We start from the raw sequence: 18,652 nt of genomic DNA, 5'->3' as shown, positions 1-18,652 counted from the left end.
CATGACTTGCGCATGCGCAAATCGGCTTTCCTCCTGCACTGTGCGGTTTCGTTCCCATTGCGCATGCGCGGATTGCGCATGCGCACGACGATCCGCGACGACGACTTTTTTTGACTGCGCATGCGCGGCTTGCGCATGCGCATAACGATCGGCGCTGCGATCTTTTTCAAACTGCGCATGCGCGACTTCCGGTTCCGGCGCATGCGCGACTTCCGGTTCCGGCGCATGCGCAGACGCGATTTGTAGTTCTTTGCTTACCAGAGACTGCACAATGTGCTCCGACGCCATTTTTTGCCGTTTTTCGCGGATTTCAGCGATTTTACTGTCCCACCAGGACTGCAAAATTCGTAAGTGATCTTCTCTTCCCGATTTGGACAGGGTTTCAGCGTTTTGGCTTTGTGAGAAATTATTTTTATTTCTTCTTTTTGATCTGTACTTTCCATTCGCGATTTCTTGCTCTCTTCGTGATTTTTTAAGTTTTGCATCACTCAGTCTCTGTGCAGGTTGGACTGTGAGCATGTCTTGCTGTTCAAATTTCTCACAGTACTCTTCAAATTTGTTTAGTACCGTTTGTAAGCTGTTTCTGTCTTCACCTTTTGAGTATTTAAATCCATTATAAACTTTCCAAGCTTCATTTCCTTCGATGAGAATTGCTATTTTAATTTCGTCTGAGGCTGCCGCTGCATCATATGCTATGATAGCGAAATCGAACATTTGTTTAAACCTTTCCCAGACACTTCTTACTTTTCCAGTCGTGTTCAGGTGAAGTGTGTGTCCAAGGCACATCCTCTCATCAGCAATGTCTTCCCCAGTCGAATGTCCAGCAGGAGATCTCCATGCCATTCTTGGTTGAGATTTCCATGCCATTTTTTTTTTGTTTTCTGTATCTGCAGCTGAGTTGTCCTGTCATAAGCGTCTGAAATCACTCCTAGGTACCATGTGTTGTTACTCGTGTCTTAATAAAGCTCGTAGTCTCAAGTGTGGAGAAGATGCTTTATTGTGGGTTCGTTCAGTTTCCAGAGCTCGACCTAGAACTACCTTCCAGTGCTATCTACCAGCTTTGCTTACTGTGTCCTGCTTACCAGCCCGCCTGCTGTGAAGAGTGTATATGTGTTGCTCCAAGTTCTGCCCTCAATGAAGTGTGTCCTCACTTCCTGTCCTGATCTATTTATGTGGCTCTCCCGTGCTCCCTCTAGTGGTTGCTCAGTTGTGTTGCATCTGGTTAACTTGTGATCACCACATGCACCAAGTATTTAGCAACGTATTCCGTGGCAGGATGGGCATGAATGCATGGGTCCCACCATATCTGGGTGCCATATTGAAAAGATGGCCAACATCACTGGTCCTCTGTTGAAGAAGGAAGAAGGACTTATTGAAAAAGAATATGGAAGTCCAGGGACTCTCTGAGGCTGAAAGATGGATTGCCTCAATGAGATTAAATCTGAAATATCCACCTGTAGGTAACCCCCACTGGCCCACTTCTCTGGTGTTGCGGGGTGCAGGGTTCCTGGCTTCCTCCATCCCAAATTCTGGGGCCCACCTCAGGCATTGTTCAGGGATGTTCCAACAACTGTACATCACGTTGTTCCCAATGTGTTCAGGACTGGTGTGTTTCCCTGCAGGCTTCATGGAGAATCGGGCATTGAGGGAAGATTCCAGTCAGGCCTCCATCCGCATCCTATGAGCAAGATGCAAATCAGTTTCACGCTGGTCTGCAGTGGGATTCCTGATCTGCCATGTTCCGGGCACCAGCAGAAGATTCTGTAGGAAATTAACAATAGTGTAAAACTAATTTTTGGACTCCCGATGAATTCTACCCCCCCCCCCCCCCCTCCCCCTCCCCCGCCCCCATCCACCACCACCTCCCCGCCCCCCTTGTCAGGGGCCAGAACACATTGGAACTGTTGGTCCTGGACAGCCCCTCTTCCACTTTAGGTTGCACTGATTGTCCTGGGTGTCCCCTCCCCAACCAATATCAGGAGGAATTCTGTTTGAGGTCACATGTAGCCTGAACCATGCCAATCTGATATCTTCTCATTAATCCCTGTAAACTCTGGCAGAGTCAGGGCTGGAGGACTCCAGTGAGGACAATTCTGGTGTGGTCTGTGAAATCCTGAATCTCCCAGGTTTCTCGACTTTCCAACATAGATAAGTATATTCCAGCAGAAGAATTCTTGTGGCATACATGTTGTAACATGGTTGGTCTCAGTACAAAGACCAATTTAACATCTTTTCTGCAAATGTTGTTAGGGAACCAGGGAGTAAAGAGAATGGGAGGAGGCTCAAGTGCAGCATAAACACTAGTATAGACTCTGTGGACCGAATGGTCTGTTCCTCTACTGCACATTCTCTGTAAATAACACAGATGATCTTCCTGAGTCTTTGCTAATTCAATTCCTAATGCCTCATATTCCGATTGGCAATTTGCTCGCATGATTGGTTAAAATGGGTGTAATGAATCCTGCTGATGTTCAATGTGAGGGTATTTCAAATCCCAGAAGGAAAACTTGGAATGTTGTTTCTTAATAGTTTATTTCTGTGATGAGGAAAATGAATCAGCCTTGTTCTAAATTATTCAAATAACAAGACGTTTATTAAGCATTAAAACACGCAAGAAAGGCAACAGTAAAGAACGACATTTACAATTAACTACAAGAATGCTTACCCAGACAGTATACTTAAATTATCCCCAAATTCAAATCTATCTACTGTCCCAAACTCTGAGAATGCACCTTCCCCAAAACAACATCCCATAGGTTCCAATACTATGAGCCAAATCCAGAAATAATTACCACACATGACCTGTAGTTTTCTTTTAGGAGGCCTTCATCTAGTTTAGAGTTGAATTCCTGTGGTCTAGAACAGTCAGCTTCTTCTGCTTTCCATACATCAGCTGGATGCCCTCTGAGGGAGAAACAAAGCGTTGTTTGCAAACTAGGTGTGGCTATGATCTAGGCCACTTGAGTGTTGGATTCCACTTTGCTAAACAAAGTATCTGTTTCACCCTGCTACTCGTCACCTTACGGCCCCTCAGCACAGATTATTTTATTCAATTCTTGACTTTTTATTTCATTCCAACTTCCTAACTCAGGCTTGCCTAACCTTTTCAAGTGGGGGGGGGGGGGGGGGGGGGCACTTTGCTCCAACATTAAACATGAAATTTTAAATAAAGTTGAATTATAAAAAGGAGAAACAGCTTCCTGAGCAAAAACAAAACCACGTCAAAACAAACATTGATATTTAAAAAAATGAATAAAGTAATTAAGAAAGATTACCATTGGTGTGTGAGAGGACAGAGCTTGTTTTCCTGGCTCACTCGCAATCTCTTGATGCTCCCACACTCACCCCACTGTATGAATGGGCGTGGTTTTGTGTTGGTGTCTGGGGGTGAGTATGAATCCTGAGACTGCCAGTGAGCCAGACACATGTACAATCCCACAGCTGCTCACTCATTCATTCTCTCCCCGTCACTCTCTTGCTTTCTCTCTCCCACGCACTCACATTCACATTCTCTCACTCTCCCACATTCACTCTCTCCCACAATCTCTCAATCTTTCGACTCTCTCTTTCCCGCTCACTCCCAAACTCTTTGAATCTCTCTCTCTTACACAGTCACTCTTTTTTGCTCGCTCTCACAGTCTCTCCCTCTCGATCACTTCCCACAGCCATTTTCTCTCCTACACTCAATCTCTCTCTCCTTCCCAAACACACTCCCTTAGTCAATCTCTCCCACACTCCAGGTAGCAAGTCGCACCCTCACCACATACCCCTCCCCACCCACACCATCGCATCCAGCTTCTGTTGGCCCATCAACTAGCCCCTACCCCCACCCAGCCCAGCACAGCATGGTTCGGCGCAGCATGGTATGAGCACCCTGATCCGAAATTCCAAAAACCAGAACATTCCAAAATCCTCACTTTTTTTAAAGTGCCGTCGTGTTGTCATGAGTTCCTGGGAAATGTGCAGGTCCCAATGCGTCACACATGCACAGTTCCCAACATGTCGCGCACGCACAGTTCCCAACCAGCTGCACATGCGCAGTTCCCAACACATCATATGTGCACATTATATCCCAAAATCTGAAAAATTCCGAAATCCAATACACACTCGGCCGCTGAGAATTTTGGATAAGGGATGCTCAACCTGGAAAGCAAGTGATCGTAATTCAAAACATAGCTATAGAGAATAATTACAATTAAAGTATAAAATAATAAAAGGATTGCACAATAGTGCTCATTTCAACATACGAATTATTACATACATTGATAATTTACAGAAAAGAAAGAAAGGACTGCAGCACTTTACGTTTTCTATTTAAGTCCAAGAATCAAATGTTCTCAAGATTTAGTTCATTAAATTCTCAATCATTTGCATACTATTTCTGAGTTTTAGAAAGAAGGTGATGGGGCTGTCTCCTAGAGACAGACCGTTTCCCCTGGGGGTGATAGTGGGGCTGCATGGGGAGGCAAGAACTAAGGAAACGGAATCTTAAAACTATCACATTCTGGTGTGAAGCCAGGAAACACTCCTGCACACAAAGGGTAATAATAAACTGGAACTCTCTTCCCCAAAAGACTGATGATACTGGGTGGCCACTGGAGATTTCAGAGACTGAGATCAATAGATTTTCATTGGGAAAGGTGGTTAAGGGCTATAAAGCCAAAATGGATAAGTGGGGTTGAGTTCCAGAGTCGTCCTTCTTGTGCGCTGCTGCCGTCACAAAAACCCAGAGCCAGGACAACAGTTTCACTTCCCTGAACAACATCAAGAAAGCAGTTGGGCCCATAAAATGATCCACAGAAAATTTTACATGTTATGCCCTGATTTATTGGAGAGATTTGAATTCATGGGCCAGAATTTGCACCTTCAAGGGTGTGAAACAGATGTTAGGCCATTAGGCCTGTATGGAGAGCTGGCACCCCAGCCTGACAATGGGTGCCCAACTCCAGGCAATTAAACTGCATCCTATCATGTCGGGAAACTGCAGGCCCACTAGAAAATTCCAGTCAATCTCCTTAAATTCTGCTTTAAAAGGTGCCAAATTAGCCAAATTGGCTACCCATCTCATGGGGGTGGGTGGCTCTTCGAGCCCAGAATCTATCTTCATCAAAATGGCCACTGATGTAGGAGTGAGGATGTGAAGCAAGGGTTCATAGCTAGAAAGAGCCAGAAGGAATGGGATATATTAGTGGAAAATCACAAGTGGAGGAGTTTGTTATTGAAGCCATTGAAGGAGGATGAACTTGTTGAGATAAGGGAGTTGATATCTGAATTTGTGAGCCGACTCATGACTGTAAGCCGAATAGCCTTGAGAAACAAGGAAGATGGCCGGATGACGGAATATGAAATGTGGGAGCCGTTTGCAACTATGGCTAAACACCTGCTGTTAAGCTAAGACTGCTATATACTCATGTGCCAATAGATAACCTCAAAGTCTGTAAAATCATGTATTGGAACTATGGCAATAACAAGTTTATGCTTTGTAATGGGGGCAAGCTCAAGTTAATGTAAGGGACAGCCCCCTAATAATACATATAAAAAAAGGATGTTTTGAGCAAAACTTTGGCACTCTCCGAGGTGGTTCCCCGGAATACCAAGAGAGCTGCCCCAATCGCAATAAAGAATATTCTGGAGTCCGAACGTGTTCGAGACTGTTTCCTCCGGACTGAGAGACAAGTGAATTAGAGACACATTCACAGGAGCAGTTTCAAGACCTGTGTATTGAGTCAGCTTCCACGTGTGGTTATTTCCTGTGGCTCAACTCAGTACAGAGAGGAACAAACACGACAACCTGGACAATATGGCTTATTTAATCAAGCTTGTTATGTGTACACACAGAACAGACTGGATATCTGCCGAGACCTGTTCGCTGACCAAAGACCAGAACACAGTACTTATGCAACATTCAAAAATCAATAGCCCGCCCCAGTTGGATGCGATCCAATCCCTGAAGCTGCTACTTTTAAACGTATCCAATAGAATTGCAAGAAGTGTTTAAACTTCACCCAATAGAATCGCAAGCAGTGCATGATTGATCCTCATCCTGATCTCAGCCACCTGTGCTGACTGTTTGTGAGAAACCGAACAACAGAACCAGCACCCTGAATTGTTTCACAAAGACAAGATGTCAGAAGTAATGTCCTTTTGGACAAGTTAGCTATGCTAAATCCCACTTCATTACCTATTACTGCTGTGTCCTAAAAATACATGTTTAATGGTTAGAAATGATTACTCAGTCCTATAATTCATCTTAATCCTTAATAAAATAACTTACGTAAAACTACTCTAGTGGCATGCTAACTATTCAGTTTTAAGAGGTATCACCACTGAATCCCCCTTCAGCCACCATTGAGAAAGCCATCAGGATAATTTTCATAGTGGCACCTACTACATTGGCATGGAGACATGTTCCCTGCCCAATTAACGGTGACCAGTGGGCTCTCGAAGCCGGGGTTGGGGGTGGGGGGGGGGGGGGTGGGGGTGCTAATCCGAAGTTTCAGAGCCTGAGAGGGGCAGCAGCTTTCAATGAGGGTAAGAAAGCCATCGGGGAAACTAGGATGCCTACCCAGTGTCGGTATTTATGGGCCACATCTGCCACTCTTCCAACCCTCAGTGGCACATGAAAATTCAACCCCACATGGGACTCAAATCCTCAAATGAGGTTTGATTTCAATAACTGCTGAAGTGGCAATAGAACAGCTGAAGAAGGTGACATATCTCCAACGTCCACCTTCTCAAGGAAATTAAAAATGGGCAATAAGTACAGCCTTGCCAGCGATGTTTCCATCCCAAACAGCCAGAGTCCGATTGTTCATTAAACTCCACTAATTATAAAGCAATTGTATTTCTGAAGGTCACAGCAGATTATGTTCTTTAGAGCTAATTCGCAAAGTGCACCCAGTTGCATTCAAGTTAATCTTCCCTTGTGTATATAAAGATAAGGTTCTTGTGCGTCAAAGTGCAGTCAGAGGCAGTGGTGCGTGTGGAACATGGGTCAGACCGCAGTACTTCCTCCCAGGAGGAAGGATACTTATGTATTGGAACTTCACGTGTGGTACAGGTAATCTTTTCCATCATTGCTGGCAAACTGTATTTGCTCACAAATCTTGTAGTTATTTTCTAAGAGATTGATCAAAGCAGAATCCAAATCAATATAATTGGACAGCAGACAGAAAGCATTTGCAACTGCTGTTAGCATTTAGCAAGAAATGAGAAAACTCACAAGGTGCAGTAGGTGGTAGAGTTAAGAATTATAATCAGGTTGAGTTCTGCCTGGACAATCACTGCCGTTTAACGTGTGGTTACAGTAACCCAGTAATAGGAATAGAAAATACTGGAGATACTTAGCAGGTCAGGCAGCATCAATGGAGAGAGAAACAAAATTAATGGGTGCGATTCAGTGGACAGATGTAGAAGCCTGCTTGAGGGCACGTTCAGTGTGCGCAGCATCGAGAAAAACCTCGCTATTCAACTGCATTTGGCCATTTTCTTTGGCCTCATGGAGCTTCTCCCCACCAAGTCAGCACTTCGATCGGGAAGCCATTTTGACCCCCCTTTCAGTCCGCCCTCGCTTTCTGCACTCCTCCACCCTGAACCTTGTTGAAGCCACTGGAAGCCCCTCCCCAACATCTCCCACACACCCCCCCCATCCCCCCCCTCCATTTGGCAAGGCCCTCTCAGGCCTGATCCCTTGCAGTGCCAAATTGGTTCCTGTGCACCTCAGTACTGCCAGGCTGGCAGTACCACCCGGGAACCCTGACATTGGCATGGTGGAAGTGCCAGGCAGAAGTGCCCTGTCCCTGACCACCTGTGAGTCTCCAATGCTGTGTGGGACCTGCCACCCTCCCTCATGAGGTGTTGTTACACCTGGTCCATGTGCTGATGTGGATCAGTACTAAACGGTGGGTGCCCTGGCCAGATCTCGCAGGCATGGCCATCGAATTTTCACTCAGTGCCAGGGTATTTAAATGACAAATTGGGCTCATTTAAATTTGCAGATCTGAACCACGCCCCAACGAGAGCAGGAGCCATATCGCAGCGAGCGCAGTGAGTCGGGTGACTCACGGTCGGCCCGGCGCTGAGCCCAATTTGAGGCTCTCACGCGATTCAGCTGTTACGCCTGGATCCACACCTGGCGCAATGGGGTCACTGAATTGCACCCACTGTGAGCCTTTGTCAGAACTATAAGTTTTCGGAATGTTACAAGTTTTGAGCCAGGCAAGGAGAGAGAGGAAAGGTGGGAAAAGACCAGACGGAAGCCTATGATAGGGTGAAAGACGGAAAGATTAATGGACAAAGGAGTTCATGGAAAAAGGCAAAACAAGATTGAATATTACTGAAAAGAGGGACATGTTGCTGAAGTTTTTGATCTTGTACTCATCAAGCAAATACAATCATGCAAAATTTAAAACAATCGCAACAATTCATACTACAGGAGAAAAAGATGCTGATAGGTTAACAAGCTTAAACATTAACTCCGGCTTTCTCTTCACCGATTCTGCCTAACCCCTTGAGTATTTCCCACATTGTAAAGTTTTAGGGACAGAAACAGTTATAAATTCATCCGGAGATATTTAGAATTAGAGCTTCAAGAGCTGATAAACATAGATTATTTTAATTTATTATTCTCTTGATAGACAAGTCCCTCTGCTGGTACATGTGTGTAACTTCAAGTGGACAGAATGCACAGTGCAATTTTCAATCCATTCCAAGCATTTTCTGTATTTAGATCAGATTTCCCACATCAATAGTACTTTGTTCTTATACAGTATCTCAGTTTTGTGGTTCTTTCTCACAGCATTTGTGCAGAACTGATTTGAAACAAAACTTCACTTGCATTGACTTTCAGATGGCTTCAAATTGGCAAAGTGTTCAAAGAGCAGATGCAAATACTGGAAGCATTCTTATGCACATCTGTGGAGACAAATGATTTGCTTATTTTCCAGCTCAGTTGGATCAATGACATCTGCTGCGCTCAGACTGCCTGCCTTGTGCAGTCGAGTGTGGCCGCCTCTTTCTGTTCCTCTTTCAGAGTTCTAGCTGCAGTCTGTTTTTTTGCTGTGCTTTACGAGCAAAGTTGTGCACAGCATTTACAGCCGCAAAGCATGATGGGAGTGTGCTTCAAAAGTCAGCAGTCAGGAGACAAAGGGTAGCAAGCTGAAGGGATGACTTTATACAGGACCTTTCGTATCCGCAGAGTGTTAAAGTGTTTGACACCCAATTAATTTGTTTTGAATCTAATCACTGTCATAATGTTGGAAACACAGCAGCCAATTGTCCACAACAAGCTCCCACAAACAGTAACGTGAAAATGGCCAGTATCTGAATGATATTCATTGAAGTTTAAATGCTCTACAAGAACCCAGACAAACTCCCTGCTTGTCATCAAAGTAGCACCTTACGATTCTTGACTTCCACCTGAGAGATTAGATGGGGTTTTTGCTTACCATTTTTGTCTGACATTTTATTAATATCTTGGGGAGTTACCATTGACCAGAAACCGACTAAATGTTGCTCGTTCTGGGTGAGTGTGCTTAACACTCGATTTGGCTCTGTTTCGTTACTTAGCTTTGGAGTCGCCAGGTATCGTTAAGATACCGCCACAAGTTTCAAGGTCAAGTTCAAAGCAATAAAACCATACAGCAATTAGTAAGTTCAAACAAATGAGTTTATTATAATACAATTATAAACTACTCATGCACACACTAAGATGACTTATCTAGTCCTACCACTAAATAGACCAATACTTATCTGAAGAAGGAACTGCCGGATCAGGGGACAAGGGCCTCTTACTCTGCACTGGGTCCGCAGACTTCAGGTTGGTACGGGTTAAAAGGGGTCAGGAGTGTCAATATCTGGTAGCGATCGTTGTGAGACACTTACTTGCTGGCGGCTGCTGTCCGAACCTCTCCTCTCCCTCGGTCAAGGTCTTCTTCGGTAAACGCTGGTCGAGAGGGCTGGTCAAGAGAGGAGGGCTGGTCAAGAAGAACAAATTAAGTTTGGGACCTGTCTTTTATAGGTCCCAGGGCTTTGCGCCCTTTTGGGCAGACCCTCTATCTGCTGGGGATCGATTGGGTCTCTTCCCAATCGATTTGTTTGAATCCCCCCAATACTGAGGCTGTCTCTCGGCTACTGGGCGGGCCTTCAGGTGCTTTGTCTTCGAACCCCGCTGGTGCCGGGGTGTCTGGCTTCCCATACACTGTTGCAATCACTTCCTCATTTGTGTCCTTTGTCTCTAGGATTGTTCCATTACTATGCTAACTGTCCCGGAGATTGCCTCATTAGTATGCGGAATGTTCGTTGCGGTGCTGTCTGCTCTCTTAGCAGACAGAATACACAGTGGCTTGTTGCAGCCTGCTTGTGCTGCAAACTTTGTCCATTTTACCCTGCAAGCTTTGCGTTCCTCCATTTTGTATTGAGGGAATGGCCAACTTCAGTGGCTACAGACTGGACCACAGTGGCTCGGGAAGGCGGCTTCTACCACCTTCTCAAAGGCAATTAGAGATGGGAAACCAATGCTGGCCTTACCAGCGATGCTTACACCCTGTGAAATAATAAGAATGATATCTCTTGACTCCCCAAAGTGTGCCCACCATCTGCAAGGCACAAGCCAGGAGTCTGATGGAATACGATTGCCTGGATGAGTGCAGCTCCAATAACACTCTAAAAGCTCAACACCATCCAAGAAAAAGCAACCCATTTGATTGACACCCCATTGCCTTCAACATTCATTCCTTCCACCACCAACAAACAGGAGCAGCTGTGTGTACCATCTACAAGATGCACTGCATCAAGTTGACAAGGCTCCTAAGGCAGCACCTTATAAACCTACCGCCTCTACCATCTAGAAGGACAAGGGCAGAAGATGCATGGGAACACCACCACGTGGAAGTTCCTCTCCAAGTCATTCATCATCCTGACTTGTAAATATATGTCGTTCCTTCATTATTGCTGGGTCAAAATCCTGGAGTTCCCTTGCTACCTGCACTGTGGGTGGACCTGCACCACAGGACTGCAGTAGTTCAAGAAGGCAACTCACTTACACAGAATTAGAGAAGGGAAATCAATATCGGCCGAGCCAGCGATCCCCACACCCAGTGAAATAATAAAAGAGACAGCATTCCCTTAGTGCTACACTGGGACTAAAGCTTTTGGCCATCTGCCCTAATATCACCTTATATTGCTCAGTGTCAGACCTTGCTTTATAAACCTCCTGTGAAACACCTTCGGGTGTTTTATTACATTAAAGGTGCTAGATGAATACAAATTGCTGCTGCTGTTGTTCCCAAGTCACAACATTCTGGACACAGAAGTACGAGAGCTGCCTATTAAACGACAAATGGATAATACGAAATATTGTGATTATTAACTGAAATGTATTACCTTATTACAGAAAATTCATCAAGGAATGCCCCAGTGGACTGATCACCCTTCATGAGTTCAGGCGACACTTTTGTGATGGGACTGTGGGTCCCAAATCTTCTGAATACGCTGAGCAGATCTTCAGGACTCTGGATGATAACAGGGTAACACAAACGAACACTAACCACTTTGACCTTTCTCCACTGGTTTTATTTCAAATCTCTTGCTGAACATGTCTGTCTGTGTACTGCACATGTTAAGCTGTGTACCGTGTATCATGTGTTAATATTGCTCAGGGTTTATAAACAAAGCACACTCTTTTCCATTGGGCCACTTAACAGTTATGAGTGAAGTGGCCATGTTTCCTGCTTTCGGTATCTCTGGACTCAGCCATTCCAATCCTCACCGAGTTGGCCTCCAAATTTCACCATCCATTAATATCTAAAACTGCCTGTGCCCTAAATTGTACCAAATCCTGCTCACTAAGCTATATTGGTTCTCAGTTAAGTAAGGCCTCGATTTAAAAAATCCTGTCCACGTTTTCAAATTCCTCCATGTGCTCGCCACTCCCTATCAAGACTCCCTATCCTACGTTAGGATAATTTTGAGATTTTTATTCCAGCAGCTGTGCTTTTATTGCAAGTGATACCACCTTAACCTCACGTTAAGCCTATCCATCCTTCAAGGTGATCTCACTCAGTTCTTCGGTACCTTCAACACTATCTCTCCTTTTTTGTATAATTCATTCATGGGATGTGTGCGCCACTGGCTGGGCCAGCATTTGTTGCTCATCTCTAATTGGCCTCGAACTGAGTGGTTTGCTCGGTCAGTTAAGAGTCAATCACATTTGCTGTGGATCTGGAGTCACATGTGGGCCAGATTTCCTTCCCTAAAGAAGATTTGTGAACCGGATAGGATTTTACAACAAACATTGATGGTTGCCATGCTGACCATTGCTGAAATCAGTTCTATATTCAAGATTTAAACCAGCTGTCATGTTGTGATTTGTTCACTGAGGATTAGCCTTGGCCTCGGGATTACCGGTCCAGTCGCAATCTCACTACACCACCATCTCCTCCCGACTCCCGAACTGTATTTCCAAAGACGGTTCCACTCTCAATCCCTCACCTTTTCTTATATGAGCTACTAAATGACTATTGCTTGTCAGAGAGCGAGTATCGATTGGCTCACAAGCTTATTTAAAGTTAATGGTTCACACTGGGATTAAAATAACAAACTGAGGAACATCATCAAACACACATTTGCCGCAATAATTTGCACCTGTGTTCGCCACGAGTGATGTCACATCAGTGAGGTTTACCACTGGTTTTTAAAAATGGGAACCAGACAGAGGGAACCCGGATGCGCACAGGTAAGTATATCCCCAGGGATGCCTGGGATGAGTACCAAATGGAGATCCTCCAGGGAGTTCCATTGGGAGGGGGGGTTCCCCTTATCAGTTGGAGGGGTTCCCCTTGTGCGTGTTGTGGGATCCCCTGTGTCCATGGGGGGGGAACGTTCCGCTGTGCCTGTGGGGGGGGGGGGGGGGGGGGTCTTGTATTTCAATGGGCACATTCCCTCTGGATGCTTTTTAATGCTATTTAATTTAATTGAGTTAATGCCTGATTTAATTTTTAAAACACATGGAGGTATTTGGCACGGGATATTGAAGCTTTCATTTGGGAACAATGCAAAGAGAGTACGAGGGAATACCTGGAAGGTATTCAATTACCAGCACTGTCTTCTGGGACCTTGTGGGAAAAGGCTGAAGAAGATTTTGGTCTTTTCTGTCTATCGTTTCGACAAAATTAGATCGGACTTTTTAAAAAACGTATTCAAGGGATGTGGGCGTTGCTGGCTCGGCCAGTATTTTCTGTCCATCTCTAATTGCCCTTCAGCTGAGTGGCCCAGTTCAGAGTCAATCACATTGCTGTGAGTCTAGAGTCACATGTAGGCCAGACCAGGTAACAACAGCAGATTTTCTTCGCTGAAGGTCATTAGTGATCCCGATTATGACAATGGTTTCATTATCATCCTTAGAATTTTAATTCCATCTTTCCTCTGAGATGGATGTAAAAGGTCCTTTAGCCACTTCAGGACATATGAAATAGGGGCAGGTGTAGGGCATTGGAGCCCTCAAGCCTCTCCACTATTCAACTAAATCATGACTGAACTTCCACCTCAACACCATTTTCCCTGCACTATTCCCCCAATCCCCTGCTATATTTACTATCTGAAAATCTCCTGAATTCTGACTTGACATGCTCACCCATTTCCTGACCCTCCCACCCATTCTCCTTCTTCCCTCCCATTCCCCGACCCAACAACTACCCTATCCCACCCTCCGAGGGTCTGTGTAACATCACCCCAGGGTGATGGGCCTGTGTCGGCACTGTCAGTGGGTCAATATACAAGGCAGGAGAGTGATGATACCTCGCTGTGAGGTTAGCTCTGGAATTCCTCCATTTATGCCATGGTCTGACTCCTGTCTTTCTGTTGACAGTACGCTCACAACCATCCTCTGATCGGCGTCTGCATCAGGGACATTAGATCTTGGGCCACTGTGCCTGGGGGTGTGGGGAGGGGGATGCGCAGAGAGGAACAGGGACTGGAGGTGCACGCAGACCCTGATTAACATGACAGAGGTTTCACATGTATCAGGTGTAACATGTTTTAATTGTGAACATCTTTCATTTCCATTCGCCCTAGCTACAGGTAATGACACCCTCCCTCCCATCCCTAGTTCCCACTCAATGAGCCTCAATTTTCTTGATCTTACGTGGTCTGGTGCTACGTTTAGGTGTGTCCCCAGGGTGCACATTAGAGGCGGAGGCAGATTGCTGTTTTTTTGCATCTTGTGGCCTTAGATGCCGTTGGCAGACATCGTCGGTAGCCAGAGAGCCCCGACCAACATATCAACACCATTGGCATTGCCGTGTCATTCTGTTCAGCCTGCTGCCCCTGAGGTGCACTGATGTCAGGAGGGGGTGGGGGGATTCGGAAGAATTGGAGCCCATCGTTGTCTCTGTGGTCTCAAGCCCCAGGTTGGCCTCCAGTGCTTCTTCCTCCCTGATGGTGCCCATAAGGCCCTGGGTGACTGCATGAGATGGAGGGGCAGCTGGAATGAGCTCAAGAGGCCCCTGTGTCATTTGGCTCCACTGTCCTGGCACCTCCGCATTGTCTGCACCATGGTGTTGATGCCGTTAGCTATGTTCCTCAGTGACTGGGCCATGCTCTACTGTGCCTCGCGAATGTCCGTCTGCATCTATGGCATGTCCGTCAGAGACTGGGAAATGATGTCTAGGCCCTCAGCCATGGTTGTCACAGGCTGAGCCATGTGTTGGGCGCCATTCAAGACGCTGGCCTCATGCTGCAGGCTTCCCACTGTGGTCACCACCCTAGCAGTGTTGGACTCAACCACGCATTGTCTGCATCATCTCCTGCGCCCATAGCCTTTGGGACTCTTTCAATCGGCTATGCATTCGCCTAAATGTCGCTGATATCCCCTCCTGAAGCTCACGGCTGTATCCAAGCATTTACAGCAGCTCTGGGATAAGCTTGTCAAGAGACTCGGCATCTGACTGGGATCCAGCTGAGTCCTGGGATCCAGCAGATTTCCTTGGATGTTCCTGCCTCTACCTGATGTGTTTCAGCAACTGTGTGGTGCTCACCGGATTGTGCTCCTGAAGCCTATCCATGAATGACCTCCACCAGGCTATGTGTCTCTCCACTGAAAGGACATGTGGTCAGTGAGAGGGAAGGATCACTTTGCCTGACATGAACAATTTACTTGATACACGTGATCTTGGTGAAGGGGCAGTGGATCCTCACCTCGACAGCACAGGTCAACCTCGCTGTCAGTGACTGCTCTCTCCTCTGTCAACCCCCCCAACCTAGAGGGCCCGTTTCTCATAGGGGGTGAGGACTCGGATCTCAGGTAGCCCCCCCCCCCCCCCCCCCCCCCCCCGTCTTGTCCCTACCTTGCCTATTATGAGCTATCTTTTCTGGGGAGATAAAGCGAGGGCTTTGTGAGCTGCACACTTGATGGATTGGGGGGGGGTTCTATGGCAGGTGGTATGTGTGGGCACTGCAACTGGACATGAAGGGGTTGTGTTGGGGGTGCTGAGCAACAAATACGAAGATTGGATGCGGGGAGGGTATGAGGGGTCAGCCAGTGACTTGGGGACGTTGGGAATTTGAGGGGTAGCAGGCGGAATTGGTGCCAGGAGAGACATGGTAACTTACCGTTGCAGTTCCTGCATTGTATAGCGGGCCTCCAGATCATGCTGCCCGCACTGACAACCGCTGCCACTGACTTCCAGGTGGCCCTGCGGCTGGGCTTCCAACTTCTTGGGGAACTGGATGTCATTCTCGTCTCCACAACTTCCAGGAGCCTGGCCAGGTCGGCATCACAAAAGCGAGGAGCAGGTCTGGGCGCTGCCTTGCTTGTGTGTTGACTGAGTGAGTGCTGAGGGAGAGTTTAAAAGCAGTCCCTAATGGCTCCTTTACAATGAGATTATTAATGAGCCCTTTCTCATTGCACAATACTAGGTCTAGAATAGTTCATTCTCTAGTTGTTTCCTCAGCATATAGTTCTCGAAAACTATCTTATTTATATTCCAAGAATTCATTCTCCTCAACATTATAGTTCATTAAGTTTACCCAGTCTATATGTAAATTGAAATCCCCCATGGTTACTGTGTTCCCCTTTTACACACACTTCTAATTTGCTGATTTATACCATGCCCTACATTGCCATTACTGTTTACTGGCCTATAAACAACTCAAACCAATGTTTGTTGCCCCTTGCTATTCCTGTTTGTGTCGCCAATTCATCTATCTTGTTGTGAATACTCTGTCCATTCATATGGAAAATAATCATTTTTATTATTTTTGCAACCTTAATTGCTGGTGCACTGTTAAGTTTGTACACTCTGCTCCTTCCTGCCACACTCCCTACTTCAAAGCAGAGCAAGGGAGTTCCTCCTGGTATCCTGGCCGACATTTATCCTTCAATTAGCATCACCAACAAAAGATTAATTAGTTTTTCATCGCATTGCTGTATGTGGGATCTCACTATGCACAAATTGGCTGCTGCGTTACCTACATTACAAAAGTGACTACACTATGCCATTGGCTGGAAGTGCTTTGGGATGTGAAATGCGCTATATTAATGCAACATGCTTTATTTCCTAAGATCAGGGTTGTTTGTGATTGGACTAACAGTAATGAGTGCTGTGTTTGTATTTAAAGGATGGGACAGTTGATTACCATGAATATGTAACTGCGGTCAGCCTGCTGATACAGGGCACTCCTGAAGAAAAACTGAAGTGGTCATTTAAACTATATGACAAGGATAAGGATGGAGCAATTAGCCGCTTGGAGATGCTAGAGATTATGCAGGTTAGTTTGTGTTCTGTTACTCCAAGTTTGAAAGGGGGTGTCATGGGTTTGTGTCAATTGTTGGGTGCAAAGTCTGTCAGCCCTGTATTGGTGGGGGGAGGTCAGTGCTTTAGCTACATTCTAGGCCTCAAACCTGAAACTTCCTGGGTGCTCACCACCATATTGTTATCGTATTACACACCCTTATTTGTTCTCTCCTTACATGCCTTGTGGGAGACTGACAGGATTAGTACCACAGCCTGACTAATACCTGATACCGGCTTTGTCAAAGGGAGGTTGCGTCTAATCTGTTAGAGTTCTTTGAGGAGGTAACAAGAAAGTTAGACAACGAAGAATCAGTGGACGTGATTTGTTTAGATTTCCAGAAGGCCTTTGACAAGGTGTCGCATAGGAGACTGTTAAATAAGTTAAAAGCCCATTGTGTTCAGATCCTAGCATGGGTGGAGGATTGGCTGACTAGCAGAAGGCAGAGAGTGGGGATAAAGGGGTCTTTTTCAGGATGGCAGCTGGTGACTAGTGGTGCACCTCAGGGGTCTGTGCTGGGACAGCCGGTGACTAGTGGTGTACCTCAGGGGTCTGAGCTGGGACCACAACTTTTCACAAATGTACATAAATGATCTGGAAGAAGGAACTGAAGGCACTGTTGCTAAGTTTGCAGATGATACAAAAATCTGTAGAGGGACAGGTAGTATTGAGGAAGGGGGCTGCAGAAGGATTTGGACCAGCTAGGAGAGTGGGCAATGATGTGGCAGATGAAATACAATGTGGAAAAGTGTGAGGTTATGCACTTTGGAAGGGGGAATTTAGGCACAGACTATTTTCTAAATGGGGAAATGCTTAGGAAATCAGAAGCACAAAGGGACTTGGGAGTCCTTGTTCATGATTCTCTTAAGGTTAATGTGCAGATTCAGTTGGCAGTTAAGAAGGCAAATGCAATGTTATCATTCATGTCAAGAGGGCTAGAATACAAGAGCAGGGATGTACTTCTGAGGCTGTATAAGGCTCTGGTCAGAACCCATTTGGAGTATTGTGAGCAGTTTTGGGCCCCGTATCTAACAAAGGATGCACTGGCATTGGAAAGGGTCCAGGGGAGGTTAACAAGAATGATCTCGAGAATGAAGAACTTATCGTATGAGGAACGGTTGAAGACTCTGGGTCTGTACTCGTTGGAGTTTAGAAGGGTGAGGGAGGATCTTATTGAAACTTACAGGATACTGCGAGGCCTGGATAGAGTGGACACGGAGAGGATGTTTCCACTTGTAGGAAAATCTAGAACCAGAGGGCACCATCTCAGACTAAAGGGGCAATCCTTTAAAACTGAGATGAGGAGGAATTTCTTCACCAGAGGGTGGTGAATCTGTGGAACTCTTTACCGCAGAAGGTTGTGGAGGCCAATTCATTGAGACAGAGATAGATAGGTTCTTGATTAATAAGGGGATTAGGGGTTATGGGAGAAGGCAGGAGAATGGGGATGAGAAAATATCCGCCATGATTGAATGGCGGAGCAGACCCGATGGACTTCTATGTCTTATGGTCTTATGATAGACAAGTGGGCAATTAACATCTGGCCTTGAATAATTGACACCCTGGCCCACTGGCATTGGCACAGGGGACACCCTAGCCAATGGACAACAGACCAATGGATACCCACTCACCAAATGGGCATTCACTCCCTGGTCACCATGCTCAATGGACACTCAAGTAGATACCCTGCATTGTTTCATTTTCTGTTAAAGTCGAGAATAGTTAAATCAGGTAAAGTTTTAAATCAAATATTCATTGCTGTCAGTTTCTTACCAAATGGGTTAGCCTGAAATCCACATTGTTGCAGGGTTTTGTTTATTCACTCATAGGATGTAGTCATTGTTGGCTAGGCCAACATTTATTG

At 45.8% G+C, this 18,652-nt stretch overlaps 1 protein-coding gene across 1 annotated transcript in view; it reads left to right on the top strand.

Moving 5' to 3' along the window:
* Nucleotides 1–6,947: 6,947 nt before the first annotated feature.
* Nucleotides 6,948–18,652, top strand: part of si:ch211-245j22.3 (uncharacterized protein LOC563798 homolog) — a 34,486-nt gene continuing 22,781 nt past the window's right edge. The window contains exons 1-3 of the mRNA XM_038779923.1: nt 6,948–7,060; nt 11,393–11,525; nt 16,615–16,764. Of these exons, the coding sequence (XP_038635851.1) occupies nt 6,990–7,060; nt 11,393–11,525; nt 16,615–16,764 (354 nt within the window). The 5' untranslated portion in view covers nt 6,948–6,989. The remainder of the gene's footprint in view (nt 7,061–11,392; nt 11,526–16,614; nt 16,765–18,652) is intronic.

This window comes from Scyliorhinus canicula, chromosome 20, assembly GCF_902713615.1.
Source record: "Scyliorhinus canicula chromosome 20, sScyCan1.1, whole genome shotgun sequence".
Taxonomy (NCBI): Eukaryota; Metazoa; Chordata; class Chondrichthyes; order Carcharhiniformes; family Scyliorhinidae; genus Scyliorhinus; species Scyliorhinus canicula.
This window is presented reverse-complemented; position numbering and strand designations above follow the sequence as displayed.